Source organism: Prionailurus bengalensis, chromosome C1 (assembly GCF_016509475.1).
Source record: "Prionailurus bengalensis isolate Pbe53 chromosome C1, Fcat_Pben_1.1_paternal_pri, whole genome shotgun sequence".
Classification (NCBI taxonomy): domain Eukaryota; kingdom Metazoa; phylum Chordata; class Mammalia; order Carnivora; family Felidae; genus Prionailurus; species Prionailurus bengalensis.
Genome location: NC_057345.1, coordinates 50972066 through 50996668, shown reverse-complemented (window position 1 = coordinate 50996668; position 24603 = coordinate 50972066). Strand labels below are relative to the sequence as shown.

The window sequence follows — 24603 nt, the reverse complement described above, 5'->3', positions numbered from 1 at the left end:
TCAAATTCAAAACCCTGAGATCGAGAGTCTCATGTTCTACCGACTGAGACAGCCAGGCACCCCTACACCTACTCATTTTTATTTAGGTTTTTAGCATATAATTTTGGAGACTTTTCAAAGGCGTTTCCTTTGGCAATGTTTGAAATATTATGCATTTCTTGTAAGTTCTAGTTCCTTAAACATAAGAATAGTACAGTAATAATGTAAATTTTAGCAGCATGAAAATATAAACTAGAATATAGAAATGAGAATCAAGATTAAAAAAACACACTTGAGAGCAACAAAAGTAAAAAAATTTGACAGAAATGTATAGTTTTGTTTTTTAAGTGAAGTGAAACTTAAAATGCAAGGAGCAATACAACATTATTGTATTTATGTTTTTATAGAACTATGCATTCTCCCACTTAAAATTTTTATTTATGACATTAAGACATGGCACTCTCAGAATTTAAGTGCAGGTGTGTTTGCAGGGATGGCCCACTTTTAAACACCTGTTCAGGGTACTGGTCCAGGAAGACGCACAGAGAATATTTCCATACACCTTACACAGAATCAGTTACACAGCTATGGGTTGACTTCAAGTTGCAAGACATACCATAACCTCCTGGCAAGTCACAAAGGATTTAATTTCATTGTAATCACCTCCTTTTTTTCTGGAACCCACTTATAATGCACACCATCCCAGTAGAGTGAAACCTAAAGTGGAAATTACGTACACTGTCAGTTGGGCATTCCAGTGCCTTCTGTTGACCTGCCACCACACCTTGATCAACGATCTGGGAGATGTCTTCCTAAAAGGTAAAAGATACAAGTGGTTAACAGTATTTTAGGGCTCACTTGCACTCTCCAACTTTAGCAAACACCATGGAGCTTTCGTTCTACTACAAAAATGACCACAAAACACCAGTCAAAATTTCTCTTCATCCAGCTCAACTAACTCTCAGAAATAAACATAGGCTTGTCACTTCCAAATGCTTCTTTTGGGGACTTTCAGATCTATCAGGCTTTAAACCCATCAGATATCCCCTGATGGTCCCTTCAGGCGAGTTTTTTCTTCTTTTGCCATACTAGTAATTTCTACATCTGTATTTACACTGAATATTTAGTTCTTTCATAGCTCAAGCTCTGATATTAGAACATCTTTCTGCCCAAGATATTCAATTAGAGGCAAAATATATTCACTAAAGACACTGGGGGGTACAAAGTTAGTCCTAAACCCCATGGAAAAGTGCAGAGTCCAGACTTAGGAGAGCAAGAAACTACCAAAACACATAGGAAACCACTGCATACCTAAAGGGCAAATTGACACCAACACTGACAAATTGACCAGAATGCTTATGTCTGCTTCCCACCATATCCCATCCTTCTTTATAGGCAAATTTATAGGGGAAATTATCATGAGATGGTTTACTCTGTCAGGCATGAACTCCTGTATTGGGACTTGGCCAAGGCAGGGAACATGGAGTGTGATTGTTTTGGATAGGAGCAAAGGCTGGCTTACTCTAGCCCCTGGTAAATGTCTGAAAGACACCCAGGTGGCACGTATAACATACAGACTGTAGGCAGGGAAGCTATCTGGAGATGATAAGAGAGGCATATAGCAAAGTGGTAGGAGTTTGTGAGCCTAGTTCCTTGACTTAAGAGTTTTGCAACCCTGAGCAAATTTTCTGACATCTCCAAGCCTCAGTCTCCTCATTTATAAAATGGGAAGAAATAAAGGTTGTTACACTATAGGGATGTTGAAAGGATTAAACGAAGCAATACATGAAAAGCACTTAGGGTAGGTGGCAAAAACCAAATATGTAATAAAGATGCTAATCATGGGAGTAAATGGAATCAAGCTCTGACAAATTCATATTCCTAACTTTACTATAGGGCTGGTGAAAATAATTACATGGAAAGGACATTTTCTCCTTTGGGGAATGCTGGGATAGTACCTGATACCTCCTACCCCCACTTCCACCTCAGTTTCTTTTTTGAACATATTGACATACACTTAATTCAATAGGCTCCCCCCATCAGATCTGTAACAATACAAGAGATAATGATCAGGTCATGCCCAGGTATTCATTATTACTAGATTCGGTTACAATCTCATCCTGTCCCATCAATTCCCTATTGGTTTACAACCTGAGAAATTTAACCCCACCACATAATACCATGAGACTGCAGCCTAGGTCTTCTGGATAATTGTGACTACCTTTATCTGTCCACTTACTTTTTAGGACCACAACTCTTTCTCATTTAGATATAAATTCTCTCTAAATTTCACCCATATGGGAGAAAGACTTTAGAATTCCTCCTCTGCCAAATTCTGCTCTTAAACAGATTATATGACATGAATTCAAAAGTTACTTCATGCCATAATTCCCTGAGCCTCTGGGCAGTGCCCCTTCCATAGCATGACCAATTTATTTTACCACAATTTTTGCACTATTGAGTTGTATCTTTTTATGTGTCTGTCTCCCATACATTAGCATGATTGACTTTTTGTCTCATTTGTTTCTTCAACATACGGCAGAATAGACTGTGAGCTTGAAAAAGGGCCCGTGCTGAATGAATCAAAGTTCAGGAACTCAAATCTTAAATGCATCTGGTTGGATTTCAGAGCCACCCTTGAAAGAAAGGATGCACAGTGAAGGTGATCCTGTGGCTTCCACTTTAAAGGATCACAGTTGAAAAGAGAGAAGAAAGACATATAAAGGTCAATAAATGGTGCTCATGGGAATTTATAGAAGAAAACTTCTAAACTGCCTTAAAAATGGAAACCATTGGTATTATTCCTTCCAATGCAGATCAAATGGCCTTCGGAAGAGCCTCTGTTTGAAAAATGATACTTCAGGTCTGCAATTCCACCTTTATTTAAGCCCAGATTAACTAGCAGTGGGACAAAGGAGCTGACTTCCCCAGCTGGACTTAAAAACCCAATTTGCATATCACAGAGAGGTACTCCTAATTGGTTGAATTCATCCACATTTGCATTTGTAAATAAAAAAGGGCACTGGAGCAGCAGCCAGAAAAATCTGGGTTCAGCTTGGTTCCACTACTTAGCAGCAGTAATGCTTGGAAACCTTCATTTTTAGCAACAGTGAAAATACACTAACAACATCTACCTCAATAAGGGGTTGCCAGCAAAGTTGAATTCAACACGTGCTTAAGGAGGATCTACTCTATGCCAGCACTGAAAAAGACCAAAGGAGTCTTGCACTTATGACATTTACAGATCTGGTGAGACAGATATCAGACAAAAAGCCGTGGAAACTTTGAACAGCTAAATGATATCTGTATGAAGACGTGTGGCAGATAGCAGGTGCCTGAGAAGAGGGTTTCCTTCCCTTTCTCTTGTCCTGAAAATGTAGAAGGATGAGATGAGGAAATCAGAGCTCTGAAAAGCATCCGGTCCAACTCCCGGTCCCATTTCTTACACTGATTGCCCTTAAACCTCTGGGCCACGGGATGGGGCCAGTGCATGGCGATGATAACAACAGTGACAGATCAAACTTGCTGAGCACTGACTGTACCAGTCACTGAGCTAGATACAGTTCATGTGTCAGATGCCGATGTACACAACAGACCCGTGGGATAAGTATTATTATCACCCTCATTTCAGAGTTAGCTCGGGCATGAGAGCCTAAAGTATGTGCTGAACCAAAACTTAATCCAGACGCATCGTGCCGCAGAGCTTCTGCTCTTCACCCAGGATAAAACACAAGGGAGAGGCGGAGTGCTGCTCACCTTCCCAACGACGAACATGAGCTGCTGAGGGGCAGCCTGAACATGGTGATTCCATTTTTAGATTCAACATAAAGTCAGAACGAGTCATGCCAGCTTATTTTGAGCTTGGGCAGGCAAAAAAAAAAAAAAAAAAATTCATGGCACCAGCCACCGCGGTGACCTATGGTGAGTCACTTTTTTCTGTGTTTTGTGTATAAACATAAATTTCAAGGGGCGCCTGGGTGGCTCAGTCGGTTAAGCAGCCGACTTCGGCTCAGGTCATGAGCTCATGGTCCGTGAGTTCGAGCCCCACGTCGGGGTCTGTGCTGACGGCTCAGAGCCTGGAGCCTGTTTCAGATTCTGTGTCTCCCTCTCTCTGACCCTCCCCCGTTCATGCTCTGTCTCTGTGTCAAAAATAAATAAACGTTAAAAAAAAAAAAAACAACATAGGGGCGCCTGGGTGGCGCAGTCGGTTAAGCGTCCGACTTCAGTCAGGTCACGATCTCGCGGTCCGTGAGTTCGAGCCCCGCGTCGGGCTCTGGGCTGATGGCCCAGAGCCTGGAGCCTGTTTCTGATTCTGTGTCTCCCTCTCTCTCTGACCCTCCCCTGTTCATGCTCTGTCTCTCTCTGTCCCAAAAATAAATAAACGTTGAAAAAAAAAATTTTATAAAAAAAAAAACAAACATAAATTTTGAACTTGCTAATCTCCCAACTATTGCACTGAGGGAGTTTTTAGTGCCTTCAAAGCTGAGGTTCTGGGCTATTCTAAGCTATTGACTTTGCATAGGGGACCCCTGAATAAGAAAGGTGAGAAGGCGCGGGGAAAGACCATTTCATTTCATGAAGCAAACTGATAGAACACATTCTGTGTACATTATGTTATAATTCTCAGCGCAGTACTAAAAGCTCCTGAAAGAAAATTCTTTGTGCGCCAAGCAAATTACTCTGATCAAGAGAAGGAACTTCCAAGTGGTGGACATAAAAAGCAACACTGCGAATATTCTATATAATAGATAATAATGGGATGTCCAGCTTATAGTCACCAAAGCTGGTTGACTTCTGTCCCACAGCTGGTAAACAAGCCCAATAAGCCCTGTCTGTCCAGCCAAAGTAATTGGTCCAAGGGCAGACATCTAGACTACACAAGAACATCCTATAAATTTTCTAAAGTGGATCCAAGGGAAGAGCCCCTTTCTGGCAGTGAGGCTTAGGAGCTTTTGGTGGCCATGCTCCCACTATGCTGAGGCAACAAGTCTGCAGTGGAAGAGAGTCAGAGACTGTAGGTATCTCTGGAAGGTCCAGGTCTCAGGTTCCAACTAGCCCTGAGGCTGTCAACCCTGCCTTTCCTGTAGTTATGTAAAAAGGACCTGTCACCTATCAGTAAATTTCCCTTTGTGTACAGGTCAAGCTGAGGTTTTATCACTTGCAATCAAGAGACTACTGATTAAAATGAGGTGGAGCCCAGAAAAGATCTATCAGGATAACAAACTCATAGGGCTAAAGCCAGAGGGTAGTTAAAATGGAGATGAAGGAAGTGACCTGGGTACGAGACAGCAGACCAGAGAGAGCTGCTCAGCCTAAAGGGAGTCACATTCAAAAGTATTCAAATTCAGTGATTTTTAGAACATACCTGTCAGACACACAACAAACACAAATCATCTATTGCTGATCTGGGTCCTTGGACTCCCACCTTGCAGCCTGTGGATACACTAGAAAAGGACAGCCTTTGCTTGAGTCAGTTCCGGCCTCCCTCCTCCGACCACGGGGATTAGCTGAACTCACACCAGCAAGAGCTCCATGGCCCTTCACCTGCTCTTCTGCAGTACTCCTCAACGCTAAGAACTACTTTTTTAAGTTTATTTATTTATTCTGATAGACGGAGACAGTGAGCAGGGGAGGGGCAGAGAGAGAGGGAGAGAGTTCCAAGCAGGCTCTGCACTGTTAGTGCATGCCCCAGTGCAGAGCTCGAATTCACCAACTGTGAGATCATGACCTGAGCTGAAACCAGGAGTCAGATGTTCAACCAACTAAGCCACCCAGGTACCCTGCTAGGAACTACTTTTTTATTTTTTAAATAATGTTTATTTATTTTTGAGAGAGGGAGAGAGGGAGAGCGAGAGAGCGCGCACAAGCAGGGGAGGGGCAGAGAGAGAGAGAGAGAGAGGGAGACGCAGAATCTGAAGCAAGCTCCAAGCTGTGAGCACAGAGCCCCACATGGGGCTCGAACTCACAAACCGCGAGATCATGACACCAACCGAAGTCAGACGCTTAACCAAATGAGCCACCCAGGCGCCCCGGAACTACTTTTTAAAAGTCGGATGCAAATCCTGGCGGTGGCACTTAGTTGAGTATCTATGCCTCAGTTTCCTTATCAATACAATGGGGATAGTTATAGGCTCAATCTCCTATAACACAGAAATTAATACACTTAGAATGATGCCTTTTTGGATTGTTAGTAAATATTGTAAAAGCATTCGCGGCCATTATTATCACTTGTTCCTTCTTGTGTGTTGAATTTTAGATTGTGCAAGACAGGAAGCAGTTATTTTTTTTTCCAATTTTTTTTAATGTTTATTTATTTTTGAGAGAGAGACAGAGCATGAGCAGAGGAGGGGAAGAGAGAGAGGGAGACACAGAATCCGAAGCAGGCTCCAGGCTCTGAGCTGCCAGCACAGAGCCCGACGCAGGGCTTGAACCCATGAACCATAAGATCATGACCTGAGACGAAGTTGTATGCTCAACCGACTGAGCCACCCAGCAGCCCCAGAAACTATTATTTAATGGCTGCTCATTATGTACTTGTCACTTAGTAGGCACCTTTAAAATAACTCATTTATCCTCACGTAGTGTTAATAATAGCCTCCCCCATTTACTGTGCACTTACTCTTTGTTAGGAACTGAACTGTCTTTCTCTCTACCCTCCCCCTAATGAAAGCTTTGCTGTTATCTGCATTGTGCAGATAAGTGACCTGAGTATTCTGGAAGTGAATTCACTTGCCCAAAGGCTTAGGTCACAGTGAGGATTAAAAGCCTTATGTATTTGGCTCACATGCTTAATCATGCCACACTGCCTCTCCAAGAGATAGTTGGCATTAACCTATGAAGAAGCTCAGGTTTTAAAGAAGTCTAATTTGTCGTAGAGCATATAACTTATAGGTGGAAACATCTGGCTATGAACCACTATCCAACTTCAAAGTCCAAGCTTTCTCTTCTATTCAGATAATACTGAGGAGTGAGAACCACGTGGATCTGTGACCGTTTCCATTGATTTGTGGGAAATATGAAAAACCACCATATGGAGAGTCCTTTATAAAGCTAAATCTATGCAAGTTCAAGGACTACCCTTTAAGACTGTGCCCTCCCTAAATTTGCAGTGTTAAAACGGCTCTTCTTATGTGACATTATGATAATGATATATGGTAGTAATGGGGATGGGAGGGGAGGGGAGACTTCAATAGGTTGAGCCCTCTGAAATCCCTGTTACTTGACCATTTCTTGACTTACAAAATGACAGACTCATATGCTCCAAACTACCATTACTTTGCTTTTCATTACTTAGCCAAATAACACTAATACTAATAATACTACTACTAATAATAATTCTACATTCTCAACATTCTTTTGAAAATTTTCTGGTCTGTGAAATCCCAGTGTCTGAAAAAAATATACTTTGCTTTATGCTGTGTCCCTAGACTTAAGCATACTTTGCAAATGATTTGATGAAAGCAGACAAGGAGAGATATTAGTAAAAGCTGACTGTGGTTTTGAACCTGGATACATAGGAGGTTGATATTGTCTCTAATTTTTAAAATAATAACATGAAAAAAAAAAGAAAAAAAAATAGATTTGTAGAGGAAGATAATGAGTGCAGTGTAGGATTTTAACTTTTAAGAGAATAACATGCTGTGTGATTTCTGATACATGTTCAGTTTATCGATTTTTTATTTTCCTTTAAAAACATATTAAAAGGTTTTTAAAAATTTTTTAAATATTTATTTTGCAGAGAGAGAGAGAACACACACAAGTGGGGGGAGGGGCAGAAAGAGAGAGAGAGGGAGACACAGAATCTGAAGCAGGCTCCAGGCTCTGAGCTGTCAGCACAAAGCCTGATGCGGGCATGAACCCACAAACACGACCTGACCAAAAGTGAGACACTTAACCAACTGAGCTACCCAGGTGCCCCTAAAAAACATTTTAAGTGAAATATAATTGACACCAGTTTATCAATTTTGACTAGTAGGCTTTATTAAAAATGATTCCTAAGTGTTTTTAAAGTGCTGGTATCCAAGTTTGGAAAAACTGCTTAAAATGTGTTTTTGATAAAAAATAAAAAATAAATACATAAAATGTGTTTTTGATGATTGTAGGTCTCAAGTCCAGTCTGGAATTGTCAGATGTATATCCTCTTCACTTTTAAAACAACTGAACTATGTACTTTAAATCCATTTTTATCCCCAATTTGTAGTTCATCAAGAACTGCAGGGTTTTAGTTTGGATGGGGTAGCAGATGTCACTGTGAAAATCGTATTTTCTGTTTCAGATCTAACATGAAAACCGCTTCTATAGCAAGAGCCTAGGAATTCCCTTGTAAGGAGCCAGAGAGAAGAATGTGTCTGAGTCAGCACTAGCCTCTCTTTTGTGACAGTATGCAAATTGCCAATGGCAGAGTTCAAGTGCATTCAAATATGTGGCATTTTTCACAGCTCATTGTACTTTATATCTTGTATTTCTGAAAATCACTTGAGATTTGCCTACATGATACATTTCCCTTTCCTGGTCATAAAAAAGACGGTAGATTTACAGTCAAGTCAATTTCCTTCACAAAAGTCACAAGAGGAAAGTTTTGGGGTTTTTCCTCCGTTCTCTCTCCCTCCGTATCATAAATGAAGAAGACACTGTAGAGACATGATGGTAACAGGTAGAGTAATCTCAGGAACTCAAAGACAGCACAGAGACAGGTATATGATTTTAACACAAATTCCCGCCGTCGACACCTGCTGGCTTGCTTTCATTCCCTTTAACTGGTCTGCTGTGAAGACTTGTTAGGTGAAATTCAATTTGCCAGGAAGGAATCTTCCTTCATAATTCATAATCTTCCAATCATAATTATTAGCGCTAAGAACCCAGAGAAGGAAAACGAAGCCCTGGCTGAGCCTAGAACTCAGACTTTCTTAGCTGTGTCTAGTGTCTTAATTCCAGAACTTATCAGAAACATAGAGGTGCTCACACGTGGTTCTCTGAGTCTGTAAAATTTTCACTTCTCTGGGCAAGTCTTATTTGTCACGATAATTTTAAGGTCCTATAATCTAAAACCCATATTAACTATATTTCAGAGGGAGCAGAAATTAAGCATTTGTATTAAAGGCCTTTTATGTCCCAGACACTGTGAGCCACGGGACATATCAGTGAACAAGACACATGAATCTTACCTTGAAAGTACTTTCAGAACTGCTGAGAAAAAATATGGCAGCTTAACACTTTCACAGCATTTCCTATGTGCTCCAAAAGGCATCCGAGGTGTATTAATTTCTATGTTATATGAGATCGAGCCTATTACCGTCCCCATTGTATTGATAAAGAAACTGAGGCACAGAGACTCCACTAAGTGTCACAGCCAGAATTTGCATTCAACTTTAAAAAAGTAGTTCCTAGGGGCGCCTGGGTGGCGCAGTCGGTTAAGCGTCCGACTTCAGCCAGGTCACGATCTCCTGGTTGGTGAGTTCGAGCCCCGCATCAGGCTCTGGGCTGATGGCTCAGAGCCTGGAGCCTGTTTCCGATTCTGTGTCTCCCTCTCTCTCTGCCCCTCCCCCGTTCATGCTTTGTCTCTCTCTGTCCCAAAAATAAATAAACGTTGGAAAAAAAAATTAAAAAAGTAGTTCCTAGCAGGGTACCTGGGTGGCTTAGTTGGTTGAACATCTGACTCCTGGTTTCAGCTCAGGTCATGATCTCACAGTTGGTGAATTCGAGCTCTGCACTGGGGCCTGCACTAACAGTGCAGAGCCTGCTTGGAACTCTCTCCCTCTCTCTCTGCCCCTCCCCTGCTCACTGTCTCCGTCTCTCAGAATAAATAAATAAACTTAAAAAGTAGTTCTTAGCGTTGAGGAGTACTGCAGAAGAGCAGGTGAAGGGCCATGGAGCTCTTGCTGGTGTGAGTTCAGCTAATCCCGGTGGTCGGAGGAGGGAGGAGGGAGGCCGGAACTGACTCGGGCAAAGGCTGTCCTTTTCTAGTGTATCCACAGGCTACAAGGTGGGGAGTCCAAGGACCCAGATCAGCAATAGATGATTTGTGTTTGTTGTGTGTCTGACAGGCATGTTCTAAAAATTACTGAATTTGAATACTTTTGAATGTGACTCCCTTTAGGCTGAGCAGCTCTCTCTAGTTTGCTGTCTTATACCCAACCCAGTTCATTCATCCTTCCCCACGAATGTGGGGAACCTTCCTCCTTGGTTCCTTTCCTCAGTAACAGCACCCAGCTGGCACCCAGCCAGTCAGCTTGCACCGATGCATGTTAGAGTCAGTCCTAGCCCTCCTCTTCCTCCATCAACTTTCATCATTGTTATTCTAACAACTTTTTAACTCTCTCCCAGCCTTCAGTTTTGACTTTTTCTAAGGGATTCTTTTCAGGGCATTCAGAAGAATCTTTTCAAATGGCTACTCTCATCATCATCCCCAGTTAAAACCACTCCAGAGGCTTCCCTTGGTCCACAAGGCCTTCCACCATTCACCCCTGTCCACTTCTTGGCTTTCACCTCCCACCACTCCACCTGCACAGCCACAGCTCTGTCTCCAGTATTAGACCAGGGATGCAGACTCAGGTGTTTACAGGTATGGGGATATGGGAAGCAGGCTGGGGTGGGGAAATGGTGTTAAAGTAGGGACAGAAGGGGGGCCTGGGTGGCTCAGTCGGTTAAGCCTCTGACTCTTGGTTTCAGGCTCAGGTCACGATCTCACAGGTCCCTGGGATTGAGCCCCTCATCAGGCTGTGTGCTGACAGCATGGAGCCTGCTTGGGATTCTAGCTCCCTTTCTCTCTCTCTTTGCTCCTTCCCTGCTTGCTCTCTCTCAAAATAAATAAATGAACTTAAAAAAAAAAAAAGTAGGGACAGAAATAAACTGCAACTGCATAATTGATTCATGGGGCAGCTTAGAATGCTGGTCTGTTTTTAAGAGAAAAGAGAAACCAGGCTTTTTATGTGAAAATCTGATTTATAAAAATTAGCTCAAACATCTTTTAAAAAAAATTTTTTTTTTTTGAGAGAGAATGATTGGAGGAGGGGCAGAGAGAGAGGAGGACAGAGGATCTGAAGCAGGCTCTGCACTGACACCAGAGAACCCAGCTCAGTGCTCAAACTTGTGAACTATGAGTTCATGATCTGAGCCAAAGCTGGAAGTTTAACTGACTGAGCCACCCAGGGATCCCTAGCTCAAACGTCTTACGGGCACATCATAGAGGCGAAATGAGATCTGGATCCAACTCTGAGAGCCAGTTTGTGACCTCTGCATCAGACTTAATGTGGTGTACATTATCTGAATTGTCAGACCTAATGTGGTGTATGTTATGTGAATTATTAAGTGAATAAAAGAGGTCTTATGTATTTATTTATTAAAGGAACAGGGCACCCTGGGTTTCTTTTTTTAAATGCTTGTTTGTTTGTTTGTTTGTTTGTTTATTTATTTAGAGCGAGCAAGCAGGGGAGGTGCAGAGAGAGAGAGAGAGATCCCAAGAAGCCGGCTCTAAGCAGTCAGCACAGAGTCCGACTCGGGGCTCAAACTCACAAACCATGATGTCATGACCTGAGCTGAAACTGAGTCAGCTGTAACCAACTGAGCCACCCAGATTCTCAGAAAGAGGTCTTATTTATCTTTACATTTCCAGAGCTCGACACATCACAGGTTCTCCGGAAATATGCACTGAATAAAGAGAGTCCTAGCACACGTAGATTTTATATAGGCAGTATCTGGTGTTAACAACAGCTACATTACGGAGCCCTTCCTGCATGCCAAGCACTGTGTTGAGTGTTTCAGTCCTCACAACAGAGAGGTGGACATCCTCCTCCATTTTTGGATGAAGACTGCAGATAGGACAAGTCACTTTTCCTAGTGAATAGCAGAGGCAAAATCTAAGTCTGTTCAGACTTCAGAGCCCACAATTTATATCTGATAGCTTTTTTCATCTGAAAAAGCAAGTACTATCAGGCCATTTGGATGGTATCTGTAGCACTCAACACTGATTTTTCAATAGGTAGGTTTGAAAACTTTATATGGATCAAGCATATCTAGTAGAGAGTAAACAGTGTTCCTAAAATGTTGCTATTGCAGCTGGTGTGGACTCAAATGGTAAAATGCACTGCCTGTTACAGTGTGAATTTCCATGTCACAGCTCATTTAGGTTAGTGATAGGTAATTCAGAAACAACTCATGTTTCCCCAGGCATCTTGCTACCCCATAAATTCCAAAATTTCCACAAAGAAGCCAGAGGTAGAATGCCACCTTGAGCTGACTGAAATGCTCTCATTTTTCTATTCTTGCCCAGAGGATCAGAAATATTTCACAATGAAAGACAACAGTAAAAACCATTGCAGACAGTTGAAAAAATCTAAACATTTTGAAAAATTTTGAAAAATCTAAGATGATATCAAGGCTGCTGTATCAGATCTGTGACCAAGGATCATTTGACACAGAGATACATAGACTGTATTGTTGCTAAGCAGTTTCATAAATTGGGAAAGAATGCGGAGCACATCTGTTGGGGGCATTTCCTAGCAGGTTTATCGTGGGCTGCTGGCCAAGTCCTGGGAGGATGCTTGTTCTCAAGACCCAGATGGTGCAACAATTGCCATTTAAATAGCTCTAAACCTGCCTTCAGAGGAAAGTCTTAAAGAACACATACAGCAGGAGGTTTGCATACTGAGGGCAAGAAGGTAAATTCTTTTACTGGCAACTTCCTGTGGAACTTGGTAAACACACATATTGCCTTGCTGTGTATTAAGGTCTTTGCATAGACAAGAGTATGAGAATACATAGTCGTCGCCGCCTCTCATGGATGGCCACTGTTATAATGAACCTCCAGCGAGCCAGTCAGCATTGATTCTGGTCCCTGTCCAACCTAGTCACCACATCACAGCTACAGTTCAGAGTCACCTTCTAAAGCCCTGCATGGCCTCCCATTGCTTTCGGCGAAGAGATCACCTCATTAACACGGTCTGGCTCCAGTTTGGCTTCCGTCTCACCAGTTCTGGCAACCAAGGCCTTTCATACTCTCAACGTTGAAGTTTAAGATTTAGACAAAATTACAAAGTTCAGATCCCAATGTAACTTTCTTGCTGTCCCTTGACTTCAGTATTGTTCTACATCTGTATCTCTCTAAAGGTGGTAGTGCACAGTGGTTTACAGACTAGCTTCCAGCCTCACAGTGCATGGACCTGGATCCAGGCTTCACTGGGTGATTATTTAATGTTTCCATGCCTCAGTTTCCTCATCTCTTATATGGGGAAAATACTAGCACTAACCTCATAGGACTGTTAATGTAATTGAGCTTAGAATAATGCCTAGCACATAGGATTTCAATTAATACTGTTATGATTACAATTTCCATTTTTCAGGTTGAAAAATTCAGTTTTCTAAGTTACACCTTGATGCTTTAACTTACAACAGTTACTCCTTATGTGGCTAGCCCTAAATGTTTTATTTTATTTTATTTTAATTTTTTAAATGTTTACTTTTGAGAGAGAGTGAGACAACAGCATGAACGGGGGAGGGGCAGAGAGACAGGGAAACACAGAATCCAAAGCAGGCTCCAGGCTCTGAGCTGTCAGCACAGAGCCGGACACGGGGCTTGAACTCATGAACTGCGAGATCATCACCTGAGTGGAAGTTGGACGTTCAACCGACTGACCTACCCAGGCGCCCCAAAATGTTTTAATCAGAATAACAGCAATGGGGCACGCCTGGGTGGCTCAGTTGGTTGAGCATCCAATTTCGTCTCAGGTCACGATCTTACGGCTTGTGAGTTCGAGCCCTGTGACGGGCTCTGTGCTGACAGCTCAGAGCCTGGAGCCTGCTTTGGATTCTGTGTCTCCCTCTTTCTCTGCCCCTCACGCTCTGTCTCGCTCTCAAAAAATAACTAAACATTGGGAGGGAGCCAAAACATAAGAGACTCTTAAAAACTGAGAACAAACTGAGGGTTGATGGGGGGGTGGCAGGGAGGGGAGGGTGGGTGAGGGATATTGAGGAGGGTACCTGTTGGGATGAGCACTGGGTGTTGTATGGAAACCAATCCGACAATAAATTTCATATTTAAAAAAATAAACATTAAAAAAATTAAAAATAAATAACAGCATCATCATTGACAACAAGTCACCGCTGCACAGAGATCCCAGCATACTCTGGCATGGTTCTGCATAGCACCTTATAGCTGGTACCTCCTCAATTCTCACAACTGTGGTTTCTTTCTCCCATTTTATAGATGCAGAAACTGAGGCACAGAAAGGCTAAGTGCCTAATGTTATATTGCTCATAAATGGTAGAATCAAGACTTGAATCCCAGTAGCCTAGTTCCAGTGTTTGTACTCTTGATAATTTAGTTATATGGCCTCAAAAGAGTATAATATATTAACACAGATATTCTCAACATGATAAAAAACATAGGTTGATATCCAAAAGATTAAAATAATCACTTTAGGGATTCATGACCCTCTATGTCCAATGCCAGGGGGTCAAGGAACCTTCAGGATGAGCCCTAGCTCTTCCAATTTTCAGTTCTGTGATCTTTCACTAAGCAGATTACAGTCTCATCTGTAAGTCTGGGGTAAATAACTCCTGCCCGACTTTTTTTTTTTTTTTTTTACATAGGCTTATTTTGGGGATAAAATTGAATAAGACCACGAACAAACTAAATATCATTTTAGAAAAAAATTCAGATATTAAAAAATTAAGCAAATGAGATAATAGATGACACTTTGATTTGCAAATCACAAAGCTCTATGCAGATAGCTTTTGAAAAGTTCCTTTCAAAGGGCTTAAAAAACAGTCTTAACAGGCTCTCACCTAGACTTCTGAAATAGATTCCAGACACTTTCCTGCCTCCAGTCTCTCACAAGTGGAATCTGTTTCACAAACCATCATCTGATCAGTTGTCTAAAAACAAGTTATTCTCCCTTTAAAAATATTTTAGAGAAAGCCAATACCCACTGAAGTTATTATAAACTCCTTGGCTGTAAGTCTGGGGACCACTGAGATATGGACCAAAGCCAACCATAACTGAACAGTGGAAACAGTACTGGAATGTGTTGACCCATGGCTTGGTCTTAGCTCTGAAAACAGGTAATCTTAAAGAAATAATTTAATAGCTCTCTGAAGTACAGTTTCTCATAGGTAGCACCTTGTGTCTACATGAATATAGGCAGCTACTGAGACACTGATTGAACACTGAGCACATAAGGATGAATAAATTCATCTATAATTCACAGCATACAGTTCCTTCAGTTCTGTGATTCTACTGTTCAAATTGTATCGGCCACCGTTGCTCTACAAAAACCCAACCCTTACTCACTATTCCATAATCCACACTGATTTAGCTGGTAAACTTTCTATTTATGCCAACCTCACCGTTCAACTGCATTCTCGTCTTCAGAGGTTTACCTTAAAGGTCACATTCTAAGAAACCTTCCCTAATCCCTGAATGAGATGGTTTTCCTTCCATTTTTGAACACATGCAACATAGTGTTTTCTTGTTATTTAATCTACTTTTGCATGTATGGTTTTCTAGATGCAAATTCTTTTATCCTCACTGATTCTAGAGGGTCAACTGCTGAAGAGCAAGGCTTGTGTGTTTCTCCTGATCACTCCTGCAGGGGTCAGCATAGTGTCTGATGAGACATATGTGCTGCTTTAGGAAGCAAGCAACTTTTGGAGGGTTAGGGCTTACTGTTTCCCACTGTCTTGACATAAACAGGGGTGAGAAGAGTTAAGACCCATACAGATGATATGCTGTCCTCTGACCAGATGCACTGGGCAATAGTCCTAGGATGGTGTAGCAACCCAGAGGAGCTTGTATCAATCTTATAATAGAAATTGTCATGATGACTAGTGATGATTAATAGTTCTTAATACTTTATAATGAGACTAAGTTGCACCATATGAAATTCTTACCTACAGAAACGGCTATTTCTTATGACCAAATCTAATATTTTGCTAATTTCTTATCTATTCTCCTTCCCCTACTCATTCTGAAAAGAGTCCACAAGAAAACAAGCATTTTTGTACATTTTATTCACTGTTGTATTTCTAGTGCCTGGAACATAGTGGCATTCAACAAATATTTGTTGACTTAAGGAATGAACTTGCTAAACACCAACTATTTGCCTTATACTCTATTACATGATTTATTCCTTATAGCCCTTGTGTTTCCTCATAATATCCTGATTACTACTCTCCTTCAGGTGAAAAAACTGGGGCTTGGTGAGGTCAAGTAACATGTCCAAGACCACATTCTTATTAACTAATGTTTTATGGTACGCCATCTATACTTATGCTATAAAAGTTGTTTAAATGTAGGCTATCTTTCCTCTCTGAACTAGACCATGCATAGATTCTATCGGAAACAGAATTATAAAATACTAAAAAGAGAGGAGGGAGGTGAGGAGGAGAGGGGAGGGAAAAAGAAAGAGACAGCAGTCAGTGGATATGGGGAAGACTTCTATCTTGGTGAAATGCAGTATAAAAAAATATTTAAAAATTACCCTTAGTCCTTTAAGTCCTCTGCCTGAGGGAGGGGGGGGTCCCTTCAATTGTCTTGGCACTTGGAGCCCTATCACTGGCATTGCTTTCTTGGGAACAGCGAGTGGATAATGGATGGCTTTTGCCTATAGCATACAAGTGACCCTCATTGGACTAACAGACTTTTCTAGCAAGCAGATAAGAAAGTGTTTTCATCATTTTTACCATTTCCTCTGTGGATGAAGTTGGTGGCCTCTACTAACAAAACCCTGTTGCTTCACAATACTTTTCCTTAACCTATCTGTGGAGATACAGTGCCCCCCAAAACCAAGGTAACAGTATTTTTATTTGTATTTTTTTAAAGTTTATTTACTTATTTTGAGAGAGAGAGAGCATGCTCACACATGCACACATGCACAGGAGGTGGAGGGACGGAGAGAGAGACAGAATCCCAAACAGGCTCCGCACTCTCAGCATGGAGCCCAATGCGGGGCTCGAACTCACAAACCTTGAGATTATAACCTGAGCCAAAACCAAGAGTTGGAAGCTTAACTGACTGGGCCACCCAGGTGCCCCAATAGTATTTTTAAATGAATACTTTTTAAATGAAATTTTTTTTAAATTTTTTTCAACGTTTATTTATTTTTGGAACAGAGAGAGACAGAGCATGAACGGGGGAGGGGCAGAGAGAGAGGGAGACACAGAATAGGAAGCAGGCTCCAGGCTCTGAGCCATCAGCCCAGAGCCCGACGCGGGGCTCGAACTCACGGACCGCGAGATCGTGACCTGGCTGAAGTCAGACGCTCGACCGACTGCGCTACCCAGGCGCCCCTTAAATGAATATTTTTAAATGAGTTCAAAATTTGTTGATGTTACTCATTCCCCTTCTGTACAAATATGCTATTTATCTTTCATAAAGGAAACAGTGTAACCTTGAAACATCTTGCTCAAGAACAATGGTCATAATCCATTAGTCCTAGTGTTCTTGATGCCAGGGTCCTCAGGTCCCATTTACAACTGGTCCAGGAGTAGCCCACTGTCATTTCCACTTTTGCTGAAATGTCCTTTCCCTTCAGCCTGAATCAGTTTCTTTTCTAGGACACAGAATCTAAGACAGTCCCAATATATATTTTCTAAAAGTTGAAAGAAGATAAACGATTTCTCAAACTCCCTGAAGTAAAATGAACAACTCTGTGCTGCCATAAAATCAGGGTGACCCTCCTAAGTGATAATTCTTAGAGATTTGTAAGACATTTTGAAACAGAGAGAAAAAAGCCCACATTTCTTTCTAGAACTTGTAGTCTAACCTTGCAAGTACAAGGCTACAAAACAAAAAGATGGATTATGAACGAAAGCATGGGACTCAGACCAAATGGGGGCAAATCTCCAGGTCTACCGTATTCTAGTGAGTGGGCTCTTGCAAGTTAGTGAACATCATTAGCCCTCGGTCTGTTCGTGGGTAAAAGAAAGCTATAGCCACCTGCACCATAAGACTGAGGAAATGAATGTAGCATACAGTATAGAACCTGGGACCCAGTAAAAATTCAATAAATATGAAATAAAATATCAAGCATTAAAATATGTAAGGAGGGAGGGTTCTCTAAAACTGACTCTCTTCAGGGTGCCTGACTGGCTCAGTCAGAAGAGCACACGAATCTTGATATCGGGGTCGTGAGTTCAAGCCCTATGCTGGATATAGAGATTACTCAAAAAAATTTTTTTAAATAAATAAATAATAATAATAATAAACAAACTTAAAAATAAAACTGACTTTCTTCTATTCTCCACCCCCTGGGCGAGTTTACCTATGATTTACTATGAATCAATGGAATACACTTAACATCTTTTTCTGTGCCTTTAGGACTAACTGAATATAGCTCTAGCCTGAAAGAAACCCAATATTAAACAGGATTAAAAGAGAAGTTGCTTCTTTAGTCCCAGACAGCATAATTCAAGTGTGAAGAAAACAGAATATGTTATTCTTTGGAATGGATGGGTCACTCCATACGGAAAAGCTTCCACTACCTCAGAGATCAAGAGTCCTAGAGAAACAAGCACAACACAAGTTGATCCTTTTCACAGTGGCACAAAATATAAATAACACATCTTGAAAAAGAACATCGGATGGAAAATCACCCAGGATTCTCACCAGTTTGGAGCTTTCATTTTCAGGCGATTGTTTCATGCCATCTTCCTCACTGCTAATAGGTTCAGTACCACTCTGATCCTATAGGACAGTAAGAACAAAATAATAAAGATGTTAATCTTCACTCACACTGCCCAGAACTATATACTCAATCACAGTTGGTTGTTTTATTATTGTAGACACTGTTTCCTCTCTAGAGGCCATTTCTATTTTCTTCCTTTCCTCTAGAATGCCACCCCCGCTCCCCCAGGGATCTGTTCCTGCTGCTTACAGATATGCCTTAAAAAAAGCTGATCTCTATTTTTTGTTCCAAGGTTGGGCCTGATGGTCTTATTGTTAAATCCCACTCCTTTAGCCAATGACTTTGTCAGGAATAGGTATGTGATCCAATTCTGCTCAATGAGACACAAAGAGACTTCTGGAAAAGTTCTTCCTTGGTCTTAAAAGAAACATAAGAGGGAAGTCTGGGTGGCTCAGGGGGGTTAAGCATACGACTTTGGCTCAGGTCATGATCTCACAGTTTGTGGGTTCAGGCCGCAGGTTGGGCTCTGTGCTATAGCGTGGAGCCTGGAGCCTGCTTCAAGTTCTGTGTCTCTCTCTCTGCCTCTCCCCTGCTCGCACGCTCTCTCTCTCTCAAAAATAAAACATTAAAAAATTTTAAATAAATAATAAAAGAAACAGAAGAAGTCTCCTCTACCTCCCAAATTAACAAGAAAGCATGAAGCTCAAATTGCCATGGGCAACCATCCCACAACCACAAGGAAGCCAGCCTTGAAATGAAGCCGACACTGTGACAAAGCAAAGGTAGAGAGGGAAAGAGTGGACTCCAATGGCAGAAGTGAGCCACTGTGTCACCTGACCTGAAGTACAGCCTTACTCTTAGCAGCCTTCACAGGAGTGCCAATATATTTACTATTGTTTCAGCCAGTTAGCTAATCTGTTCCCTCCAGCCCAAACTGTCCGAGATGCTTGTTTATCTTCTGAACAAGATTAAATTACCTGAGATAAAAGACTGTATTTATTTTGTTTATTTCTGAAACTCAAGTACCTATCACTGTGCCTGGTACCTGGAAAACACTGGACAAATCCTGGTTGAACCAATGAATGGAGCACTTGTTTACTTGATGATTATTTTCTGCAGAATTCTAAAAATATTGATTTAATATAAATGAGACATCCTGTAAGAATAAGCCCCATTAAAATTGCAAAACACATCCAGTATCTCCTCAATTGAATTATAACATATTAAATGTTATAGTTAATGAACCAGAGGTTACTTTCTGAGGGTACATAGGGGAGAATAAGGATGATAAATGGAGTATCTATACTTACATTATTTGGATTTTTATATTAGAACACTACTTTCTTGGGATTACTACAAATTTTGTTGGATCGTTTGTAGGGAAAATAGTTTTTAAAGCAAAGCTATAGCATTCTTTCATCTATCAAATGGACAATAGAAAGAGAACATTCAGTACTGATAATGATGTAGAGAAAGAGGAATTTTTACATGCCATTGAAAGAATATAGAATATTCTTTTCAGAAAAAAAACCATACAAAATATACAGATATATAGAGATATGCATACAGGAAAATATTTGTAGGCATATTGGACAAATTATTTAAATTGCTTACTTCTAGGGGATAAGATTAAAGATTAGGGAATTTTTACATTAGTTATTTCTATACTGTTAGATTATAGAAGAATTGGTACATATTATCGTAAGCTTAAAAAATAAAGGAAAGCTTTGAGAACTATCTAAAAGAAAAAAATCTAAGAAAGCAGCATGATGTTAAATTGGTTGGATCTGGGTTCAAATCGCAACTTTGCCATTTAGAATTCTGACTTTCAGCAAAGTTTTTTCTAAGCCTGAGTACTTGTTTTTATTTTATTTCATTTTTTTATTTTTTGAGAGAGAGAGAGGGTGGAAGTGAGCCAGGGGCAGAGAGAGAGAGAGAGAGAGAGAGAGAGAGAAAGAGAGAGAGAGAAGTGGGGCTCACCCAAAGCAGGGCTCATACTCACCTGAACTGGGGATTGATTGAGCTCACCTGATATGGGACTCGAACTCATGAACCATGAGATTATGACCTGAGCTGGAGTCAGATACTTAAAGACTAAGCCACCCAGGCACCCCGGTTTTTATTATTTTATTTTTTTAAATGTGGGACCAAAGAGTTCTTTTATTTACCTATTTATTTAGTTTAGTTATTTATTTTGAGAGAGAGATAGGAGCAGGGGAGAGGCAGAAAGGAGAGATAGAATCCTAAGCAGGCTCTGTGCATGGGGCTTGATTTCAGGAACCATGAGATCATGACTTGAGTTGAAACCAAGAGTTGGGCGCTCAACCAACTGAGCCACCCAGGCGCCCTTGAGTATATGTTTTTTAAACAGATTTAAACATTTAAACAGGTAAAAGTACCAGATTAAAATACCACCCCATCAGGTTGCCTTGAAAATTAATACATTAACAAGCAAAATATCTATTAGCATAACACTGAGTGCAGTTTATTTTTGTTTCCAGCTTTTTGTTGACACAGATTCGTTATCAACCATGTTTCGTGTAGTCTTCGTAACAACCCTATATGGATATATACCAAGGTTATTCCCATTCATGGATGGGGAAATGATGCATTTTAAGTTAGCTTGCTAATGAATGCCTAACTACTGAGAGGTGAACCCAAGATTCAAAGCTAGGGAAGACTGATATCAAAGGTCCTGCTATTATTAACTATGCTCTAGGCCTTAAGTAAACGATGCTCTTGTTTCTCTTTATTCCTTGTCAGTGTTTTATTTATTTATTAAAAATATTTTTTTTTAACATTTACACAGAATCTGAAGCAGGCTCCAGGCTCTGAGCCATCAGCACAGAGCCCAATGTGGGACTTGAACTCACCAACCATGAGATCGTGACCTGAGCCGAAGTCGGACGCTTAACCACCTGAGCCACCCAGGAGCCCCCCTTGTCAGTGTTTTTAAAAAAACTTTTAAGTTTACTTATTTATTTTGAAAGAGAGAGAGTGAGCAGCAGAGGGGCATAGAGAGAGGGAGACAGAGAATCCGAAGCAGGCTTCAGGCTCTGAGCTGTTAGCATAGAGCCCAATGCAGAGCTCGAGCTCATGAACCATGAGATCATGACCTGAGCAGAAACCAAGAGTTGGACGCTAATCAAGTGAGCCATCCAGGTGCCCCAGCACCGAGTGTTGATAACTAATCTTATGGAAAACAGGATTCACAATCTTAAAAAAAGAAATCGTTGTTATTAGATCATTAATTTTTCAACAGTGTTTTAGCATTTGTTAACCAGAAAATTTCATTAGGTAGAATATACTCTTCTCAGTGAATTTTGGGTAACCAAGAAATCACTACGTAAAATAAACATGCCCAAGTTAAGAAACAAAGGTTGAGAATATAGAGATTTTCAGGTTTGTTTTTTTTTTTTTTTTTTGAGACAGTGAGAGACAGAGCATGAGCAGGGGAGGGGCAGAGAGAGAGGGAGACACAGAATCAATCAGAAGCAGGCTCCAGGCTCTGAGTTGTCAGCACAGAGCCCGACGTGGGGCTCGAACCCACAGACCGCGAGATCATGACTTTAGCCGAAGTTGGATGCTCAACCGACTGAACCACCCAGGCGCCCCGAGATTTTCAGCATTTTAAACAGTAAGTTCTAGAGACAGAAAAATTCAGAAGAAGTGAATTAGACTTTCAAAAACTAGTACTTAATCTATGGAAAACCGTTAATGCCCCAAATACTTAGTGTTCGCAACTGCAGCACACTAAATTGTAGAACAAAACACACTAAACACTAGAAGTTACTCTTCTAGTAACTCTGCAAATAGCCACCTCCTCTGATCCCAAATGAAAGGAGGTTGTCATCAGAATGGTGGTCAGCTGATGCCATTCTTTTATTTATGCATGTATCTTCTTGGGGAAAGCAACTAATGTTTAAATAAGTCAGAGGAATCTTACATTTCTTGGCAATATGAGTATAGAAGTGAGATTTTCTTGGTCTTTATCAAATGAATACTAAAGTTGGGGAGAAATCAGTTGTTTGATGCTTCAACTTTGAAAATGTAAGAAAACATGGGCAAGGAAGTCTCAGTTGCAAATGGTCTACACATCCTTTAAGATTTGGGGGTGCCTGGGTGGCTCAGTCAGTTGGGTGTTCAAGTCTTGATATCAGCTCAGACTACAATCCCAGGGTCATGTGATCAAGCCCCATGTTGGGCTCCATGCTGAGTGTGGAGCGTGCTTGGGATATTCTCTTTCTCTCTCTTTCTCTCTCTCTCTCTCTCTCTCTCTCTCTCTGCCAACCCCGCCTCCCTGCTCGTGTGCACACACTTGCACACGCTCTCTCTCTTGCACACTCTAAAAAAAGATTTGAATAAAAACAAAAAAGAATACCCTTTACATCTACACGTACAGAATTATCACACAGAGCCATGTCTCAAATGTCACTTATTCCATAAATCCTTTCTTCTTCTTATCTGGAAGACAGCTCTTTTTCTTCTAACCTCACTTAACATTTTTCCTGAATTTCCTATGTCACTTAATTTGTATCCTAATTACATATATATGGAATTGATCTTCCTGATGAGACTGAAACATTCTTGAATCTAACATCTGTGCCTCGTTCATTTCCTTTGAGCCTTCTTTTTATTCAACCTAGGTCTGTCTCATTTCAAAGTCAATGCTCTTTTTAACTCTACCATGAACCCCTTCTAAAGCTTTTCCTCTGTTTTTAGTTACTGGTTTAGCTTGAGATGGTTCTATAGAGGAGGATTTGAAATAAAAATCTAGATGGAGAGGAGTCAGGTAAAAAAAGGAAGTTGGAATTGAGAGAGGTTAACAATAAAGCATGTACTTTCCTAGGAGAGTTCATGTTTATAGAAGAGTTTTCATCCTTCAATGAGGCACAGAACAAAACAATGTAGGTTCTGTTCTGAAAACAGAATGGTTCACATGTGTTAGGCAACCTTTAAAATACCCCGCTGACCAGGAGCTTAGAAATGAGGAATCAGTCAGAGATGGGAAGAGGAAAATAGGTCAGCAAGCATGACTTCCAAAGTCCAATTGTATCACGGTGGTTTGAAGACCATCTGGCTGGTGGATGGTGGCCCAGTGACACCCAAGATGATTCAGCTAATTTGGATAACGAGTGTTCCCTTCCTTCCTTTCTTGCTGATCCTCAAACCACCTGTCCAAAGTTGTCTGGGCGGCCAAAGCTGCTCAAAGAGAATGACCTTTTCCCATGAAGATCACAGGTAGTAGATTCTGTGGTGAATTATGTTTTAAAGATGAATGAAAAGAGGGGCGCCTGGGTGGCCCAGTCGGTTGAGTGTCCAACTTCGGCTCAGGTCATGATCTCACGGTTTGTGGGTTCAAGCCCTGCGTTGGGCTCTGTGCTGACAGCTCAGAGCCTGGAGCCTGCTTTGGATTCTGTGTCTCCTTCTCTCTCTGCCCCTCCCCCACTTGTGCTCCATCTCTCTCTCTCTCAAAAACAATTTTTTTAAAAAAGATGAATGAAAAGAAAAAGTAAGGCTCATGATTGTATGTTTGCCACAGATTTTACCTAAATAAATAAATAGGCTGATGAGAAATGCTGTTCAATTCTCAGACGTTCCTTCCAAACCTTCAGGAAGTTCTAAACTCCCTAAACTCCTTCCCTGGGGTCCTCCAAAATCTACATAAAGTGGTGATAGTTTTTATTTTTATACTACTTAATTTTTTTCATACCCACCACTATAGTTTTCCCCAACCAGATAATGACATTATGAGAGAAGGAATTTATGTTTTTATTTGAGAGGTTATCAATAAAGTAGTTAAGGATGTTACTGTAGATTGGAAAAACTGCACTTTTTCCAATTTGATTTAATTGGAAATTTAATTCCAATTTAATTTCCAATTTAATTTTTTAGTTAAAAAATTTTTAATTAAATGTATTTATTTATTTATTTTTAAATTTACATCCAAGTTAGTTAGCATATAGTGCAGTAATGATTTCAGGAATAGAATCCAGTAATTCAT

At 40.8% G+C, this 24603-nt stretch overlaps 1 protein-coding gene across 1 annotated transcript in view; it reads right to left on the bottom strand.

Moving 5' to 3' along the window:
- PATJ (PATJ crumbs cell polarity complex component) overlaps positions 1-24603 on the bottom strand; it is a 368834-nt gene that overhangs the window by 75749 nt on the left and 268482 nt on the right. The window contains 2 exon segments of the mRNA XM_043575139.1: positions 717-791; positions 18581-18658. Coding sequence (XP_043431074.1) covers positions 717-791; positions 18581-18658 — 153 coding nt within the window.